Here is an 18,624-nt window from a genome sequence, read left to right on the forward strand (position 1 = left end):
ACTGTCCTGGCCCAGTGCTAGGAAATTCTGGGAACTTTTTGTGAGACACTTATAGCCTTCTCTGTCAGAGAGCTCTGGTGCCACAATAAACAATCCCCAGGACAAGTGACCAATTCCCTACCAGTGAGCCACGACAGTTAAAGCGGTACCAAACTGGATTATTTTTGCAGTGTGTTTTGGACCTCAGTCGAGCTTCGCTGGCAAGGAAGCTAGTCGGATCATTGTCTTTAAAAGGGGGGATTTCTCGCCATGTTGCTTTACAGGCAGACACCCAGATCTCCCTGAATGCTAGGATGCCCCCTAAAACCGCTTCACTTTGATTCAGAATCCAGAATCCATAACCACACTCTTCCTTTTCTTTGGCACATTGGCTTGAGGCTAGGAGAAGGGTTTTTTTTTATTTTTGTAGGGGGGAGAAAAAGGAAAACCCGGTCCCCATCCATCCACGCTCTTTGGATCAAAGATGGACCGCCGGCAGGGCTTCATAGAGGGAGACCTTTGTTGTTGTTGTTGTTGCTGCTGCTGCTGTTGTTGTTGTGTGCCTTCCAGTCCTTCCCATCTTATGGCGACCCTAAGTCATGGGGTTTGCTTAGCAAGATTTGCTCAGAGGAGGTTTGCCATTGCCTTCCCCTAAGGAGGCTGAGAGAGTGTGGCTTGCCCAAGGCCACCCACCCAGTGAGCTTCCACGGCCGAGTTTCGCGGAGTTTCCCTGGTCTCTCCAGAGCTGTACTCCCAACACTGTGCTGGAGACCTATAGTAGGAGTTGATAGGTGTGAGTCCTCGGGCGGCGTGGATGCCCAGGGCGGCCTCGCCTTGGTCTTTCCGACCCGGAAAGGAGCTAGCTGCAGCTGCTGCTGCATCGGAGGCAAGTTGCGAACTTGTGATGGATGTGAATCTCTCCGCCTCGTCGCCGCTGTTGTTCTCTCGCAAAGCAACCAAGCGGCGGAAACCTGGCTGCCGAGTCGCTCTCGCCTAAAATGGCGCGGCGGCTCCGGGAGATCAAAGACGGAAAGGCAGATCTGCATCCACAGTGGAGAAATCACCCGGTTTGGCACCGCTTTAACTCTTTGTCTGGCTCAAGGCTATGGAATTCTGGGCCCTCGGCTCTGGGCCCCACAACAAACTCTAACTCCCAGAATTCCATAGCCTTGAGCCAGGTCAGGTTTGCTTTGTGCGCTTGACATTTTATTTTCAGGCCCTGGATGCTTGAATCCGTGGAAATGGAGGACTGGCTCTGTATCTATAGTCCTTGGGGGCTTTCCCCAGAAGGAAGTTCCCCGGGGAATTCAGCTTGATTTACTTCCCAGCAAGTGTGTGCGTGTGTGTGTGTGGAATCACACTCTCAGCCTCAGGGGAAAGTCAATGGCACCCTCCCTCTGAAGCAACTGTGCCAAGAGAACCCCACGATAGGGTCGAATTCAAGCCCTGTTAGTCTGTAGAATCAGTACGTAGAGAGAGCTTGTAGCACCTTTGAGACTAACCGAAATGCATCTGAGGAAGTAGACTTTCGTCTAGGAAAGCTCATGCTGCCAATTTCTTTCTTTCAGTGAGTCTCAAAGCGGCTACAAAATCTCTCTGCCCACGATAGGGTCGTCATGGGTGGGAAACGACTTGAAGGCACATAACACACAACACAACTGCGAGTGGAGGATTGTAGCCCAAATGGGCTGAGCCTTGTTGTGTGCCTTCAAGTCCTTTCCGACTTATGGCGACCCTTATAGTGGGGTTTTCCCGGGCAGGATTGGGTCAGAGGAGGCTTGCCCTTGCCTTTCCCTGAGGCTGAGAGAGTGTGACTTCTCGCCCAAGGTCTCCCAATGGGTTTTATAGCCGAAAGGGTACTCAAACCCTGGTCTCCAGAGTCCAACACTCAAACCACTACGCTACGCATTTTTCTTTCTTTCTTGCAACTCAAATGAACTTAAGTGTAGGAAGGCAGCACACCAGTCCTCCGCCTATTTTATCCATCAAGCAATTAATGGGGGGGGGGAGTGTTAAATGCAGGCCTCCCAGCTTTTTCATAAGTCTGGGAGGTTTGATTGCCTCTGCCTTTCCCCCCTCCTCGTTGGCGGAGCCTGCCACCAAGGTTACGCGAAGCCTCGCCAGCCATTTTCCCATTCGGAGGGCTTCTCTTTTAGTCCTCTTTCCCCGCGTCGCTTCCCCGCAAGTTTGGCTTCCCAAATGGCGGACACGAGTTGCAGTCTTCCGCGGCTTGCGGAGGAAGGAGACGGAGTGTGTGGGGTGTGTGTTGTGTGTCTCGGAGAGAGAGAGCTGTGCAAAAGCAGGGAGCAAGGAAGAAAATCTGATCTGATACGCCGATGGTCGGTGCGCAAGGAAAAGAAGGGAAAGCCCCGACGGTGGTGGGGACTCCCTAAACATCCAGGGAGGGGGCCAGGAAAGCCCTTTGCATGGACGAGGGGGGGGGCAGGGGAGGGGGGCTGGCTTTGTAGCATCGTCCCCCCCTCCCCTGGATCCTGAACATCTTGTGTCCCCTTTTTTCGGTGACACACAAAAACACACTCTTGGGGTTGTGAAGCCCACATTAGGCAGAAGAAAGCTTTCCTCTTCTTCTGCTCTTTGCATCCGCACTGCAGAAATAATCTGTTTGGACCCCATTTGAACTGCCAATGGCTCCATGCTATGAAATTCTGGGATGTGTAGTTTGTTGGGGCCACAACAAAGTACACATCCCAGAATTTCATAGCATGGAGCCATTGGCAGTTCAAGCGGGGTCCAGACTGACCCGAAACTGCTGCCCAGTTGAAGCAGGGTGCATTTGAACCCAGCCCTCTTAAAAACTAGACTACTCCAACGGTTCTTTCTCTCCTTCCCCCGGGTCTGAGATCTGCTGGAAAGCTCTTGTAGTTCGCACTCTGTGGTCAAACGAAATGCCAGCCGTCTCGGGTAAAGGTCAGGGTCCCTCCCTCAGTCGGCTGCAGAGATTATGGAAGCTTGCCTGGTTGCCTCACAAACACAACCTTCACACACACACACAACGACGTGTTCAAATGTACTCAAGTTTATTGGCCACTTGCTCGGTTGCGGTTTCAACATCGCACGATTTGCAAGGCTGGCATTAAACAGTGCGGGATTTGGTTCTCCGTTGTGTGGCGTGTATGTGTGTGTATCTGTGGGTGTCTAGGGTAAGAGTTTAGTCCAAAACACACTGCAGAAACGATCTAGTCTGAGACTACTTTAAGTGTCCTGGCTAAATATTGGGTAATTCTGGGAACTCTAGTCTTGTGAGACATTTAGCCTTCTCTGTCAGAGAGTTCTGGTGCCACAATAAACTACAGCTCCCAGGATTCCCTAGCGCTGAGCCAGCACAGTTAAAGTGGTCTCAAACTGGATTATTTCTGCAGTGTGTTTGCGACCTTTGTGAGGGGAAAAAAAGGGGGGCTCTAAAGCGGGTGGCCCAGAAAAACAGATCCTCTCCAACTTGGGCTGGGAGCGGGAGGGCGCTTTTCTCAGCCTGTCCGACCTCACAGGGTTGTTGCGAAGCAGTCTAGTGGCTTGACTTTTGGACTGTGACCCTGGAGAGCCGGGTTCGAATCGCTGCTGGAACCTGACTGGGTCGACCTTGATTGAGCAAGTCACACTCTCTCAGCCTCAGGGGAAAGTCCCGGTCTGAAGAAATCGTGCCAAGGCATTTTCGCCTCAGGGTCGCCGCAAAGTCGGAAACGACTGGAATGCACACAACAACATCACTCACAACAACAACAGGGCTGGAGGCAAGGATCACGTGTTTTCCCAGGGAGGACCCTTGAGATGCTTAGCACCTTTGCAACAGTTTGGAGGGAGGGGAGAGGAGCAGTGTTCCGGCGGGGCTGCTCCCGCCTTGGCAGCCAGGAGTAGGCGGCTGGAGGAAAGGGATCTCGGCTGGTCTTGGCCCATCGTGGCCTCCTGGAATTGGGGATCGGAGAGGTGGGTCGGCTTTCCTTTTGGGGGCAGGGGGAGAAGGGGCCCTGGCCTGCGCTTTCCTTCGGGGCCGGGGCTCTGGGGCTGAGGAGGAGGAGGCAGTGGAAACTGGAGGGCGGCCAAAAGGAGCTGGAGGTGGAAAGAGGGAAGGCGCCAAAAGGGAACCCAGGTCCTCCTCGCACCATCCATCCATCCATCCATCCATCCATCCATCCATCCATCCATTCTCTTTCTCTGGCTCGCTGGAGCTGCCTGAAGCCCGGCTGCCGACCTTCCCTTTCTTTCCACTTTTTCTATGCATCAGAGCGAGTGATCCAGCGTCCTCCTTTTCCAGGACGCGGCCCTCCCTTTCAAGCCTTCGGTCCAGGAGGCATTCCCAAAGGTCCCTCCATTTTGAGCATGACTAGAGAGCCAACCTAGTGGAGCGGTTTGAGCGCTGGACTAGGACACGGGTTCGAATCCCTGCTGGGTGACCTTGGGCAAGCCGCACTCTCTCAGCCTCAGAGGATGGCAATGGCGGTCCCCTGCTCCCCTCGAAGAAAGCTGCCAGGAGGAGGGTGAATGGCTTCCCCGATCCCTCCCCTCCATCCCCCAGGACAGAGGCAAGAGCCAGCACTTCTCCTCCTCCTCCTCCTCCCTTCCCTTGGCCGCCGGCATCAGGTTTTTCTCGTTTGCAAAGGCAGGAGTGCGCAGGCACGGCTTGGCTGGCATCTCCGAGGCTGCCAAAGAAAGCTGCCTTGCCGTTGCGAGGGAGATCCAAAGGTCTCCCTCTAAGAGAGGAAGGAAAAGGAAAGGAAAGAGAGAGCGGAGAAAGAAAGAAAGAAAGAAAGAGAGGAGGGGGATTCGCTTCCAGAGGGACAAAGTACTGCGGTGGCGGTGACTCAAGGTGGTTCGAGGTGCTTCCCGGACAAAAGGAGGACCAAGCACCACAAAAGTGCAAGGCATGCAAGGACACTCCCAAAGAAGAGCTAAAGCACCCTCCTGGAAGTGTCCTGCTCAAAATGGTGGACAGTTTGGACAATCTCTCCTGGACAGAAAGTGGAGATAGAGGACAGGTCCTGCCTTTTCGTAGACTCCAGCCTCCTTCCTCAGATGCAGGAGGTGAAAGGGAGAGTCCCGGGGCATTGCATTGAGCCAGAGCGGTTCAAACTCTGCCTTGTTTCTGCAGGGCAAGTGCAGCCTGAGAGGCGCTGAAAGAGACGAACTGCTCGCAGGAGCTTTGCAAGACCTAGATGCCTCCACATTGGAGAAATAACCTAGTTTGGCAACGCTTTAACTCTTTGTCTGTCTCAAAGCTATGGAATTCTGGGAACTGGAGTTTGTTGTGGGCCCAGTGTGGCTGCAGCCCCTATCTGTAGTCTCCACCTCGTGCATCTGAGGGACTAGGCCCCAGTCTAGGGAAGCTCAGGCTGCCAACTTCGTTTTAATCTCCAGGGTGCTGCAAGAGCCTTTTGCAGACTGGTTTTCCAAACTTGCAGGGCTATAGTCTTCATATAGTAGTTACTGTAGCCATCTTGCTCAGCAGAGGGGAGCTGCATGATGCAAAGGGCTAGGCCCCTCTCCTCTCCTCGCTCAGACAGAGCGCAGACGGAGGGGAAAAGGCCTCTTGAGGCACGTGCATGAGCTTTCTTAGGCTTCAGCCTGCTTCCTCAGATGCATTTGGACTATGCACACACACAAACATACATGCATGCACACACTATATATGCACACACACAGTGTGTGTGTGCATGCATGTGTGTATTATTATGTATATGTATATATGTTTAGAGAGGGAGAGGGAGAAGTTGGTAGCATGAGCTGTTGTAGACTTGAGCCTATTTGTTCAGATGCATTTGGACTATGTGTGTGTGTGTGTGTGTGCTTGTATGTGTATGTATATACATTTAGAGAGAGCGCGAGAGAGAAATTGGTAGCATGAGCTTGGGCAGACTTGAGCCTACTTGCTCAGATGCATTTGGACTATATATATATATATATACTGTATAGTGCACACACACACACATTCATAAACTATGTGTGTGTGTATTATACACACACACAAACACATTCACACACGATGTGCATGTATAATACACACACACGCAGATATAGTGTGTGTGTATTATATATATATATATATATACACACAATATACAGACACATTCACACACACACTATATGTGTGAATGTGTCTGTATATAGAGTATATATATGTGTGTGTGTGTATATATACTATATATGTGTATGTGTGTTGTGTACATATATAAACATACACACATTCACACACTATATATGGAACCGTCTCTTCTAGAGACTTTTGGAGGTCATTAAAGGGGGCGATTCATGGAGGGAGGGAAGGGAAACCTCAGCCCCCCATGATTGTGTTGGCAGCAGCATGGCTTCCTTTTACACCAGTCCACCAGTCCAGGGGGGTATGTTGGATTGCAGGCTGGAGTCGAGTAGGGTATGATTTTGAAACAGACTAGCTTGGGAAATGTTCTGTCGAAATACTGTAGGTTACAGGCTGTGTGTGGTTTTTTAAAAGGCCTGGTGGATCTTTTGGAAAACATTTAAAAACAACTGGGGCTCTGCTGATTGGGATCTCTTGCCCACTGGGTGTAGTAGTCTTATTTTTAATCTAAAATCTTATTTTTAATCTAAAAGAGATCCACCACGTTTCTCTACGTGGTCCTTAAGGCGACTGATAAATACTTTGTTGTTGTGTGCCTTCATTTCTGATTTGTTCAGAGGTTTGCCCTTGCCTTCCCCTGAGGCTGAGAGAATGTGATTTGCCCCAGTGGTTTTCATGGCTGAGCTGGAAATCAATCCCTAGTCTCCAAAGCCAAAGTCCAACACTCAGGCCATCAGAGGAAGTAGAGTGAAGGCTACAAAACCTCATGCTGCCAATTTTCTTTCAATGAGTCTCAAAGGTGGTACAAGATCTCTCCATGTACTGATCCTACAGACTACCATGGCTATATCTTTGAATTCTACCACTCAAGCCACTAGGCCAAGCTCTCTTTTTAGCAATGGAAGGGCCATCAAACCCCCCCCCCCCAAAAAAAAAGAGCCGGGGTAGTGGGTTGGAGGGAGACTTTGGAAACTAGGGTTCGAATCCTGGCTCTGCCATGAAAACCCTGTAGGTGAGCTTGAGCAAGTCACACTCTCTCAGCCTCAGAGGATGGCAATGGCAAAACCCCTCTGAAGAAGAAGAAGAAGACCCCATTCACGTGTGAAGTTGAAAGCTTTCATGGCTGGCATCCATAGTTTTTTGTGGGTTTTTTTTGGCTGTGTGGCCATGTTCTAGAAGAGTTTATTTCTGGCATTTCACCAGCATTTGTGGCTGGCATCTTCAGAGAATGCTGGCATAGAAGAGATCTGGATCTATATATATTGTGTGACCCTGGGTAGGGAGGAGTGATTTCCATGTTAATCAGTGTATTGTTCTGTTGTTAATGGCAAGGCCCCATTCTAGTCTTTTCCACACCACACAACCCTCCTTGGAGCACCATGGTGCCATTATTGTGTGGCACAGGATGCGCAGATGCCAAAGGCGGTGTTGATCAGGGGAAGAAGGGAGCCCAAGGCCCCTTTGGAGGAGGCCTAGGGAAGCCCAGAGCCTTCCCCCACTGAAAGGGCATGTGGGGCAGCCAAGCCTGTTCCTCTTGGATTGTGCAAAAGCACCGCCAGAGCCAAAGCCAGAGGCTTGTGATCCTTGTGTGAGCCTTTCAGGAGGGGTGAGATGTTTGCTCCTTCCTTTCTGCCCAGGGTCTTCATGTGTTTCCTTTTCCTTTTTTTGCAGTGGGATGCATGCATACGTTATTTATAATCGCTGCCGCCCTGATGAACTTTTTGTGAACTGTTTAAAAAGTGGAGGTCTGTTGAACAAACAGCGGCGCCACTGCCAGCCGTAATTTCATTCCAACCAGCAAAAAGAGGCGGTTAACTCTTTCTTGGCTTTCTGGGCCCTCAAAGGATTTTTTGGGGGGGAAGGAAATGAGGTTTACTTTCGCCTACTACCCCTGAGTTGCTGAAACTATGAAAAGAAGGAGCAGCAGCAGCAGCTTCTTCTTCTTATTCTCAGAGGTGCATTTGCAACTCAGGTCTGAAACACACTGCAAAAATAATCCAGTTTAATAAATAATAATAATAATAAAGTTTTTATTTTTATCCCGCTCCTTCCTGCGATCAGGGCGGCTTACAACAAGGTTAAAAACAACAGTACAATAAAACATTATAAAATACAAACATATTACAGCAATAAAAATAACAGGCAAAAAAGCCCCATAGCCCAACCTCTTGGCCACGGAAGAGGAGGGAGGCCCACAGGAACTTAATCGGGGAATGCCTGTTGGAACAGGAAGGTTTTCAAGTCCTTCCTGAATTGGGCCAGGGTGGTAGTCGAGCGGAGCTCAGTGGGCAGCGTATTCCAAAGGGCTGGGGCAGCAGTGGAAAATGTCCTCCGTGTGGTGGAGGACAATCTAGCCCCAGGCACCTTCAGTAAATGCTGCCCAGATGTTCTGAGGGTGCGAGGCGGAATGAGACTGCTTCTATTGCCCTGGCTCAGTAATTGGGAATCCTGGGAACTGTACAGTAGCTTCTTGTGGCACCAGGGCGCTCTGACAGAGAAGGCTAGAGATCTCACAAAACTGCAGATTCCAGGATTCCCTGGTCCTGAGCCAGGGCTGTTAAAGCGGTCTCAAACTGGATTATTTCTGCAGTGTGTTTTGCACCAAGGTCTCCTTTTTTTGGTTTGTTGTGTGTCTTCTTCAAGTCCTTTACGGACTCTTAAGCTCTGCTGCCACAATAAACTGCAGTTTCCAGGATTCTTTCACATTGATCCAGGGCAGTTAAAGTGGTGTGAAAGTGGAATATTCTCCCTTGGGGTGCATTTGCAGCTGCTCATCTTGAAGCAGAGGGCAACATAATGTTGTTGTTGTTGTTGTTTTGCGTGTGTTTGTATGTTTTAATAGTAGCGTTTCAGGAGGGAGACTCCGTTTTCTTTCTCTATGGTTGTGCTGCCTGCCTTTGACCTTTCCTTCTTTAGCAGCTGGCAAACCTTTACATTCAGAGCATGGCTCCTTTGGTTTAGCAGAAAAACCAATACAGATTTCCAGAGAGCTGAAGGAACTCTGGCTGGATGTGGAATGTTTTGGGAAAGGTGCACTCTTTGGTAAAGGTGATGGGCACAGATATACCTCGGCCATGGCTGCATCTGCACTTCAGAAATAATCCGGTTTGAGACCGCTTTAACTGCCCTGGCTCAATGCTGGGGAATCCTGGGAACTGTAGTTTTGTGAGACATTTAGCCTTCTCTGTCTGAGAGGCCTGGTGCCACAATAAATTACAATTCCCAACAGAGTCAGGGCATCTAAAGCAGTCTCAAACTGGGTTATTGCTGCAGTTAGTTTGGGACCTTTAAGTGCCATGGCTCAGAATGATAGAATTCTGGGAATTTTGTGGATTTTGGACATTATTTTGGAGACTGACTGTATTGGACCCTTACAGGTTGTGCAAATACGACAGGTCACATGGTCTCTAAAGAAATACTCTAGTGACCAAATATGAAAACTCAGCACATCTTTGAGGCCAGCCAAGAGCAGGAAGAGCCTGAGGCTGCACCCTCACTGCAGATATAATCTGCTTTGACACCACTTTAACTGCCATATCTCAAGGATGTGGAATTCTGGGAGCTGGAGTTTGTTGTGGCACCAGAGCTCTCTGAGAGAAAAGGTTTAACGTCTCACAGAACTACCATTCCCAGAATTCCATAGCCCTGAACCACGGCAGCTAAGGCAACTAAAGGAGTGTCAAACTGGATTATTTGTGCTTTGCAGATGCAGCCTATGAGTGCATGGCTCTCCTTTCAGCCTTACTATCTCTTTGGCCCGTGTGTTCCTCCACTCCTTGGAGATGAGGCATGGTTTGTAAAACTAAATCAACTCTCTCCAGGCTTGGAGACTTGAAAACATGAGCAGGGCATCTGGAAAACAGTAAATCTGTTCTGCAAAACCCGTCTTTTCCAGTAGAATAACTCCTTTTGAATGATAGTGCAGTATTTCCTCCTAGCCTCTCTCTGCAGGTGGTGGTGGTGGTGGTAGAAGTAGTATTAGTGTGGGGTTGGTGGGGGAAAAAGAGAAGGAAGGCAAAGGGTGTCCTCTCCTTTTCTCCAAAGCTTTTGGGCCTACTTCATTATTCTGACATGCAAACTCTTTGGGAGGGAGGATGCCATTTCATGTTCTTGCTAGGAGTCCTAAAAGGATTGAAGAAGGAACAAGAGGCGGCTGAAGGATTGAGGAGAAAATGCAGAGAATTCCTAGGTATTAATTTCTGAATTATTGAGTCAGGTTAGCCCTCCCTATCATTTGAACCAAGGCCATAAACAGAAAATACAGGCCTATGACTAACATCTTCAATTTCTTTCTCCTGTTTGCCTGATGAAGAAGCCAGTGTGACTTCGAAAGCTTGCAACATGTACTGTAGTTGTGCATTTTGGTTGGCCCAATAAAGGCATCATGGTTTGGATGTTAATGGATTTAGTATATGACCAACATGGCTACCTCAGATGCTTTTTTTTGGGTCAGGCTAGGTACAACTTGAGTTCCCCCCTTGCTTTGCTTTGTTGTTGTGTGCCTTCAACTCCCTTCTGCCCCTAAGGTGGATCTATTAGGGTTTTTTCCTGGGGCTGAGAGTGTGTGACTCACCCAAGGTCACCCAGTGGGTTTCCATGGCCCAGCTGGGAATCGAAAGTGAATGAAAGCCATGCAAGAGTTTTGTGGCTAGAGTGTGAAGTTGGGCATTTAGGCCCTGTGGCTCCCAATGCCCTTTTTTGCATGTGAGGGCCAACCCAGGGTGAGCAGATGCCCTCCCCACAAAGGAGGACAGGTCATCCTAAAAAGGAGGACATGCGAGAAAAATGGAGGACATTCCAGAGGAAAAGCTAAAAATGCTCATGTCAAGATAAAATGCATGCTGCTTAGCTGTGCTCCAAATGGAGGGCATTTTTGGCATTCCTCCTGGACAGAAGGTTGAAATGTAGAGTGTGTCCTGGAAAAGGAGGACACCTGGTCACCCTGGGGCTAGCCCCACTTCCCTGCTGGTGCTTTTTTTTTGGGGGGGGGGGAGTCCCAGCCAGTTGAAGCCAGAGAGGTCCAAGGACAGTCTTTTGCAACCCTGACAGGGTTGTTGCGGAATTCAAAGACATAGCCATGTTAGTCTGTAGAAACAATAGTTAGAGATTTTGTAGCACCTTTGAGACTCACTGAAAGAAAGAAATCGGCAGGATGAGCTTTCCTAGACTAAAGTCTCCTTCCTCAGATGCATGATGGTTGTGATGTGGTTTAGGCTTTGGATTGTGGCCTCTGGAGACCCGGGTTCGAATCCCTGCTGGAACCTGGGACCCCACTGGGTGACCTTGCAGAAGTCACACTTTCTCAGCCTGAAGGGAAAATCCCTTCTGAACAAACATTTGCAAGAAAGCCCCACGATCGATCGTCTTTTGCCTTAGGAAAGACTTGAAGGCACACAACAGCAGCAGCAGCAACTCCTAGAGCCACAACCAGAAGCGATCCTAGGCACCTTGGCTACAAAGTAAATCCCTTTTGCTTCACTGCAAATCCCTCCCAGTTACGGATCGCAGCCTTAGCAACTAGAACAACAACAACGACAACACCCAGAAATCCCTGCCATTAGCTTTCTCTTTCTTTTCCTCCCCTTTTCTTTGGAAAGAGGAAGGGTTGAAAAAAGGAAAAGAAAAAGAGGGGGTGTTTCTTTCCCCCTCCTCCCTCCTCCCTGTGTGCCTGAAAAGGCTCTCCCCTCCTTATTATTAAGCGGGCATTTAACAGCGGGATGCAGGCTGAAGCTCAGTCAAAAGAAACGCCTGCTGAACCCTCCGAAGAGCAATTAAAAAGCCAGCCCTGGAATAAATCATGCGCCGCGATAATCGTGTTAATAAAACCCAGCTTGTCCTGACACTTCACTCAGGCAGCAAACTAGGATTTAATGCGGGTGGAGATGCCTTGTCTGGGAGGGGAAAGGACCAAGGAAGCAGCATCCGCATCATCCTCCTCCTCCTCCTTCTTGCCCATCTGGGCTGCATCCTCTTCTTCCTCTCCTCCTCCTTGCCCCCTTTCGGGGCTGCTAATGCTTCTCCATTGAGCCCGCTAATGATGCCTTTCCCTGGAGGGAGCCCAGGCGTCATTGAATTACCGAAAGCACTGCCAGCGCAGGGGCTGCAAGAGCTGCAATGGCCAAAGCCACCAGGGTTGGGTTACTTAATCAAATCAAAAGGCTGGGGATCGGGGGAGAAGGAGAGCCAGCAGCAGAGAGGGAGATTACCAACCTACTTACTATTTTTAACCCCTTTCTGGGCCAGGATGGGAACTCACTCCTCCTCCTCCTCCTCCAGGAAAAAGGAAAGACGGGCTCCAGGTTTAAAATTAGATCCTCCTTGTTTGCCCCTCTGGCATTCCACTCCTTCCCAGCCTTGCCAACTTTTGTGCTTTTTCTTGGAGAAAGCAAAGGCCTTTAGGAAGGTTCCCAAACACACTGCAGGAACCCTCCGGTTTGAGACCGCCTTCATTGCCCTGGCTCAGTGTGGGATTTGTAGTGTGGCACCAGTGCTTTCCGAAGGAAAAGGCTAAATGTCTCACAAAAATGGCAGAATCCCAGGGTTCTACAGCCTTGAGCCGTGGCAGTTTTAAAGCATTGCCAAAACGGCATCATTTCTTCAGTACAGATTAGATTGGCGTCTTCTTACTAGGGATTCTGGGAATCGGACTTGGTACCACACAGTGTCTCATAAAACTGCCTTTTCCCAGGATTCCCTAGCTCTGAGCCAGGGCTGTTAAAGTGGTCTCAGATTGGATTAGTTCTGCAGTGTGTTTTGCACCAAGGTCTCCTTTTTTTGTCTGTGGTGTACCTTCAAGCCCTTTCCGACTTATGGCGACCCTATCGTGGGATTTTCTTGGCAAGATTTGTTCAGGAGAGGTTTGCCCTTGCTTTTTCTTGAGGCTGAGAGAGTGTGACACCCAAAGTCATCCAGTGGGTTTCATGGCCGAGCTGGGAATTTAACCCTGGTCTCCAGAGTCATAGTCCAGCACTTAAAGCAAGAGGCCATGTTGGTTCTCAGGAGGCTTCCTTAGGAAATATGAAAAGGGCCTTGGTTTTCCTGTTTTTCCTAAGGAGGATGGGGCTATCTTTTCCTCCCTCCCTCCCTCTTTCCCACTAGGGCAGGACACACACTGTAGAAATAATCTGGTTTGACACGACTTTAATTGCCTCTAAAAATACTCCAGTAACCAAATAAGAAATCACAACACATCCTTGGGGCCAGAGCAGGAAGAGCCCGAGGATGCAACCACACTGCAGAAACAATCCATTTTGACACCACTTTAACTGCCATGGCTAACTGCTACGGGATTTGGGGAATTGTAGTTTTGTGAGACAGTTAACCTATCTCAGAGAGCGCTAGTGCCACAACAAACTACAACTCCCAACATTCTTTAGCATTGAGCCATGGCAGTTAAAGTGATGTCAAACTGGATTATTTTTGCAGTGAAGATTCAGCCTCAGGCTCTTCCTGCTCTGGCCCCAAGGATGTGTTGTGATTCCATATTTAGTTACTGAAGTATTTCATTAGAGACTGGTGACATATAATATTTGCACACTCTGTAAGGTCCAATACAATAATATCCAAAATCCAAGAAACTGATACTTTTATTAGACTGGCCGAAACGCACAAAATACACGATGCAAGCTTTCAAAGCTCTATTGGCTTCTTTATCAAGAAAAGGTGTTAAAGATTATACAGTAGATTTCTTTTTATGATAGTTTTAGTCACAGGGCTGCATTTTCTCAAGGTGTTGTTGGTGTGTTGTTCCAGATACTGTAAGGTCCAGTACATGTAATCTCCAGAGCCCCAGTGTAGTTAACTGGTGGAAACCTATCAGACTTGTAGGTGTTTCACGTTCACTCACATTTATTTCAGAGCAGGACCCATCATTTGTAAGTTCCCTAATGCTGGATTCCATTGATTTCAGTAGGACATTAGTGGCTAATGTATCAGTTCTTGTCACTGGATATGCTTAAGGTGATGTTGTTTGCTGCACGAGGGAAAGAAATTCTTTAGAAGAAACTCAAAAGGGACGTTATGCAAACAAAGTTGGTGCTTTTGCACCCTGTAAAAGTTATCCTGGGATCTGCCTGCTCTCTGAAATTGTTAGGATATCAAAGAACTTCTTTTTGGATAGATTTCTGTTGGTGTGTTTTTCCACAATATGTTTTGAGGCTTTACAGATTTTATTGCAAACTTTAGCCATTTATGAGTAATCATCAAGTCATTTTAATTAGTAAAGTGGTGGTGGATAAATGCTGTCAGCTGCAGTGGGCAGCTGCAACAGATCCAGGTCTCAGTTACCACTGGTGGACTCATGGGTGACCAAAAAGGTTACCCCCCAGAAGTGGCTGGAAGTCTTTCTTATTGTGATGTTGTTTTTTAAAAAATATTAGCCTGCTGTGCTTTATTGAAAAGGTGCTGCTCCTGGAAAATACTTTTTCAGGGTGGTTGAGTGGGAAAGGTATTGCCCAGGGACTCCAGAAGTGGCAAGGGCCCTAAAATAGGCCAGGGTCCCGACTTGTCCAGCCCTTCTACAAAAAGTACACCAATTATAGTATGTCTGATTTTGTTTGATTGGAGATCTTATTCTAACCAGAGTCCAGTATGGAATTTTCTTATCAACAGTTGAATAGTGTCATCACTGTGTACATGTCAACAGGGGCCAACACCTTATTCCAGAATAACAAAATTAAAGGTCTATTTTGCTGGAGCTTGCGTGGTGTAGTGATCTGAGCATCAGACTATGACTCTGGAGAACAAGGTTTGAATCCCTGCTTGGTCATGGAAACCTACTAGATGATCTCAGGCAAATCACACTCTCTCAACCTCAGAGGATGGCAATGGCAAACTCCCTCTGAAGAAAATGCCAAGGAAACCCATGATAAGGTTGTTGTAAGTTGGAAAGTCGGAAACAATTTGAAGGCACACAACAACAGCAACAACACATTTTGCTGAAGAGTCAAAGAGGTATCTGTTATTAGAGTAGAAGTCAAGGGACTTTTTATCATGGATCCATAATAGTTTCCATTTCTAACAAAAGACAGTGCAGGTAAAGGTTGAAACTGAATAACAGTTGCATGGGATAAGCTTTAATTTTCAGGAAGCATGGGACCAAACAGACAGGCCAAAATAAAGCTGCTTCAGGTCACTTTGGAGGGGTATGCTGCTGAAATGATGCATGCATCCTAAGAGGCCGGAAGCCGTGCCAAAGCCAACTTTGGTGCAGTTTCTGGCCTCTTAGGATGCGTGCATCATTTAAACAGCATATCTCCAAAATGACCCAAACCAGCTTTATTTTGGCCTGTCTGTTTGGGCCCTAAGTTGAAGAAAAAGATTTATGTCATTGTACCTATAACTGGTCTCAGTTTATGTTTTAACTAGGCATCTCATGCCCCATACCAATTCTGTGTTCCTTATCAATGATCAAAAAAGGAGACTGATGACTTTCCTTGTGATCTTTCCAATTCATCCTAAGCCAGTCTTCTCAAGTCCATGTTTTCTTGCTTCCAAATAGATTTTAAACACCCGTGAAGGAAGGCCTCTGTTCTAAGGTGACGTCATGCTTTCTGCAACCCCCCTGTATGCCAACGTTCATAGCTGGATGAGCAATGAGAGGGTCCGCATGTGTGGCATTAATGAAGACAGGTAAATATTTAAGTTTCAGAAAAGTTAAACTGCGTAGTATATTTCTGCAGAGTTAATTTGCCTTCTGCATGCCATACTAAATCGACTCTTTTTTCAACATGAGGATCACTTTGGGAAGACACCATTTATGAAGCAGCAATGGTTTCAGAGGAAAGGTTTACATCTAATGGGTGTAGACTAGCCCCTGATGTGTTATTTTGTTAAGTTCAAGTAACCAAAAAGCGCTTTTTCAAAATTTAAGCTGCAAACCCGTCACCTTCTCTCTGTTTTGTTTATGGATATGTGCGCATAATCCCAGGCCTAAATAGATGTATGTAAGTCTCTTTGATCTTAGTGGAACATATTACCAAGTATATACCCTTAAAGTTGCTGCTGCAGTTCATTATGTTTGTGACGAAGACTAAAACCTGCATTCATGTTGCTTTTGAGTTTCCCCGTGATGTGCTCTGCAAAGTAGGACAAATAGTTGGCCCAGCAGTTAAATCTTTGTATAATTTTATACTATGATAAACATTACAGTTTGGCCCTAGTCACCTAGTCATGGTTAAGTTCCACTGAAATCAATAAGTTAGTTGTGATTAATTTAAGCCATGTTCAATTTAGAAATCCTTGGCTGTGATCATATAGAGGCATACTCTGTTAACAAAACCTCTGGCAAAGAAGCTTCTTTCCACAAAGCCTTTTTATGGCCACATAGCTGCCCTTTTCATCCTTGTCCTCTGTCCATCTAGATTTTTTAAACAGTATCAGCACTGGGAGGATGGTGATGGAGGGCTGAAGAAACCTAGACCTTCATTGTCAATTTGCAGCATTGTGCGGGATATAAATAAAAGTTTTATTTATTATTATTTATTATTTAAGTGTGTGCATGTAAAACAGGCAAGGTAAGCAATAGCTGCCTCCAGAATCCTTTACTGAACATGTATGAGCAGCAAAACAAATAGAAATGGGGAGAGCAGATAAGCCTGCCTCACCAACTACCCCCAATATATTAAAAAAGAGTGTAGAACTGATTAACAGTTATAAGGAAAGTGGAGGCAATGTTATAAATATATAAATGATTTATAAATAAAATCATCCCTGGATACATTTTGTAAGAAGCTTTCAATTGGACTAGAAGTTTAAGGATATTTTTGTTTACTTATGCAAGGTTTGCCTAACCTGGTTGTTTCATTTCACATGTGCATATTGCTAGTTTTCAACAAGGGCAATTGAACTGCCCTTCTTTTTGTGACTCAGAAATCTATCCCTATTCTTTCCATGTTATTTTTTCCTCTGCTATCAAAGGGGCTGTACAGATTGCCCTGAAAGGGCAGCCTGCAGCCTCCCATTTCCCCCCTACACGGAGGTCGCACCAGCCAAATGGTGCAGTCTCTGGGAGGCATAAAAAGAACCCGCTCCTGGCGGGTTCTTTTTGTGCCGCGTTCAGGGCGCCATTACCACCCTCATGCACACTGATGACGTACGCCTGGCACAGCACTGTTAAAACGCTGCGCTGTGCGTACATCATCATGGCGGCCCCCGTGTGGGCTCTCCCGAGCTTTAAAATCAGCCCCAGGCTGATGCTTTGCGCCAGTCTATACCGGGCCAAAGTTTCTGTTAAAGAAGTCATGCCCAGGAACATATTTCCTTTGTTAACTAAGGCATACCTGTTCTGTATTTTTCCTTTGAAGCAGCCTGTTGAATTCAGTGGGACTGACTTCATAGCTCATTTTTGGATCTATCCACTCACTTGAATATAAAATTGTGCTATTAAGTATTATTAATGAGAGATTCATTCTTTACATTAATGCCCAAATATCAAAAGGTACACATGTACCTCTTTATTTTTGTTCACTGTTGTAGTCTTTGAAGGTAAGGGTTTCCCCTAGCCACTTCATAACTTTGGATTATTCATGCATAGTAAGAAACCAAATGACCTGGGCTGTTTGGGGAGACATCCATGATATTGCGTATTGTTATCCAATGCAAAAGAAAGGATATTCACATGAGCAGGATGCTATCTTTTTGTTTTTGTCCAACTGCATCTTGCAGGTGTAGTTGGAGCAGTAGTATGTTAAGGCTGGGCAAAAGTGTAGGAGCTGCTTTTATCTTAAAAACCATTGGTGCCATTTTAAATATTAGAACTTTCCTTCTGGGTAATGATGATACTTTCCTTCTGCCACATGTCAGCAGTTCTGTCCCTGGGATTTGAAAGTTGGAACTAAGAGGTTCATTCTTTATCAGTGTTTTCTATTGTTGTGCTACACCACCCCTCTCCTGAATACTGATGTTGTGCAACTGATGTTGTATCAGCGTGCTTACTTTACTGTTGAATTGCATAATGGGGAATGTGCTATTAATGTTTTTGCAGTCTTAGTGAATCCAGCAGTACATAGAAGGCCATGATGAACATTTGTACTCCATCCATGAATGTGCAACTGCATGTGAAATGGTTGCACTTTCAAACCTTTGCAAATACAACTATGAACTGAATACATCCATTGTGCAGCAGCCAAAAATGTACGACCACATCAATAAGAGAACCTATGTGTGCGTAAGACATCAGCAGGACTCCAGCCATCATGTTTATCAGTTTGTATTCATAAAGACAATAATAGAAACATTGCAAGGAAGTACTGAAAATTTTGTTTATGGCTCTTTTTTTGTGTATGTTTTGAAAATAGGAAAATCCCAGTTAATGATGGAGATGCTGCAAAAAACAGGCTGGAATTAAGGGAAGAAAATCACTTGAACCACAGTGTGGTAAGAAACAGATAGTTTAATTTGTTTTCCACTCAGTTTTTGTACTGTATTTTCATTTACAAGTGGTGATTAAAAGAACTTTTAGGTAACCTTAGTTCTTGCTACCCAGAGAGGCCATTCAGCATTATGGTAAGAAAATTCTTTTGTGACAGGAACAAAGCCTCCTGGTCAAACATATCCTGTTGTATTTATTTCTAGAACAATCCTTTGAGTACAGTACA

General features: G+C 46.7%; 1 protein-coding gene across 11 annotated transcripts in view; it reads left to right on the forward strand.

Moving 5' to 3' along the window:
- Positions 1-18,624, forward strand: part of BCOR (BCL6 corepressor) — a 106,431-nt gene that overhangs the window by 41,936 nt on the left and 45,871 nt on the right. For 7 of the 11 annotated variants that reach the window (XM_042460201.1, XM_042460193.1, XM_042460203.1 and 4 more), the window contains exons 2-3: positions 15,528-15,658; positions 18,325-18,403. In XM_042460201.1, the coding sequence (XP_042316135.1) occupies positions 15,573-15,658; positions 18,325-18,403 (165 nt within the window). In that variant the 5' untranslated portion in view covers positions 15,528-15,572. Of the gene's footprint in view, positions 1-3,472; positions 3,922-4,187; positions 5,017-9,291; positions 10,218-15,527; positions 15,659-18,324; positions 18,404-18,624 lie in introns of those variants that run through there. The other 4 variants (XM_042460194.1, XM_042460198.1, XM_042460199.1 and 1 more) reach the window with 4 other exon arrangements.

The sequence above is a fragment of the Sceloporus undulatus genome, chromosome 3 (assembly GCF_019175285.1).
Source record: "Sceloporus undulatus isolate JIND9_A2432 ecotype Alabama chromosome 3, SceUnd_v1.1, whole genome shotgun sequence".
NCBI classification, from domain to species: domain Eukaryota; kingdom Metazoa; phylum Chordata; class Lepidosauria; order Squamata; family Phrynosomatidae; genus Sceloporus; species Sceloporus undulatus.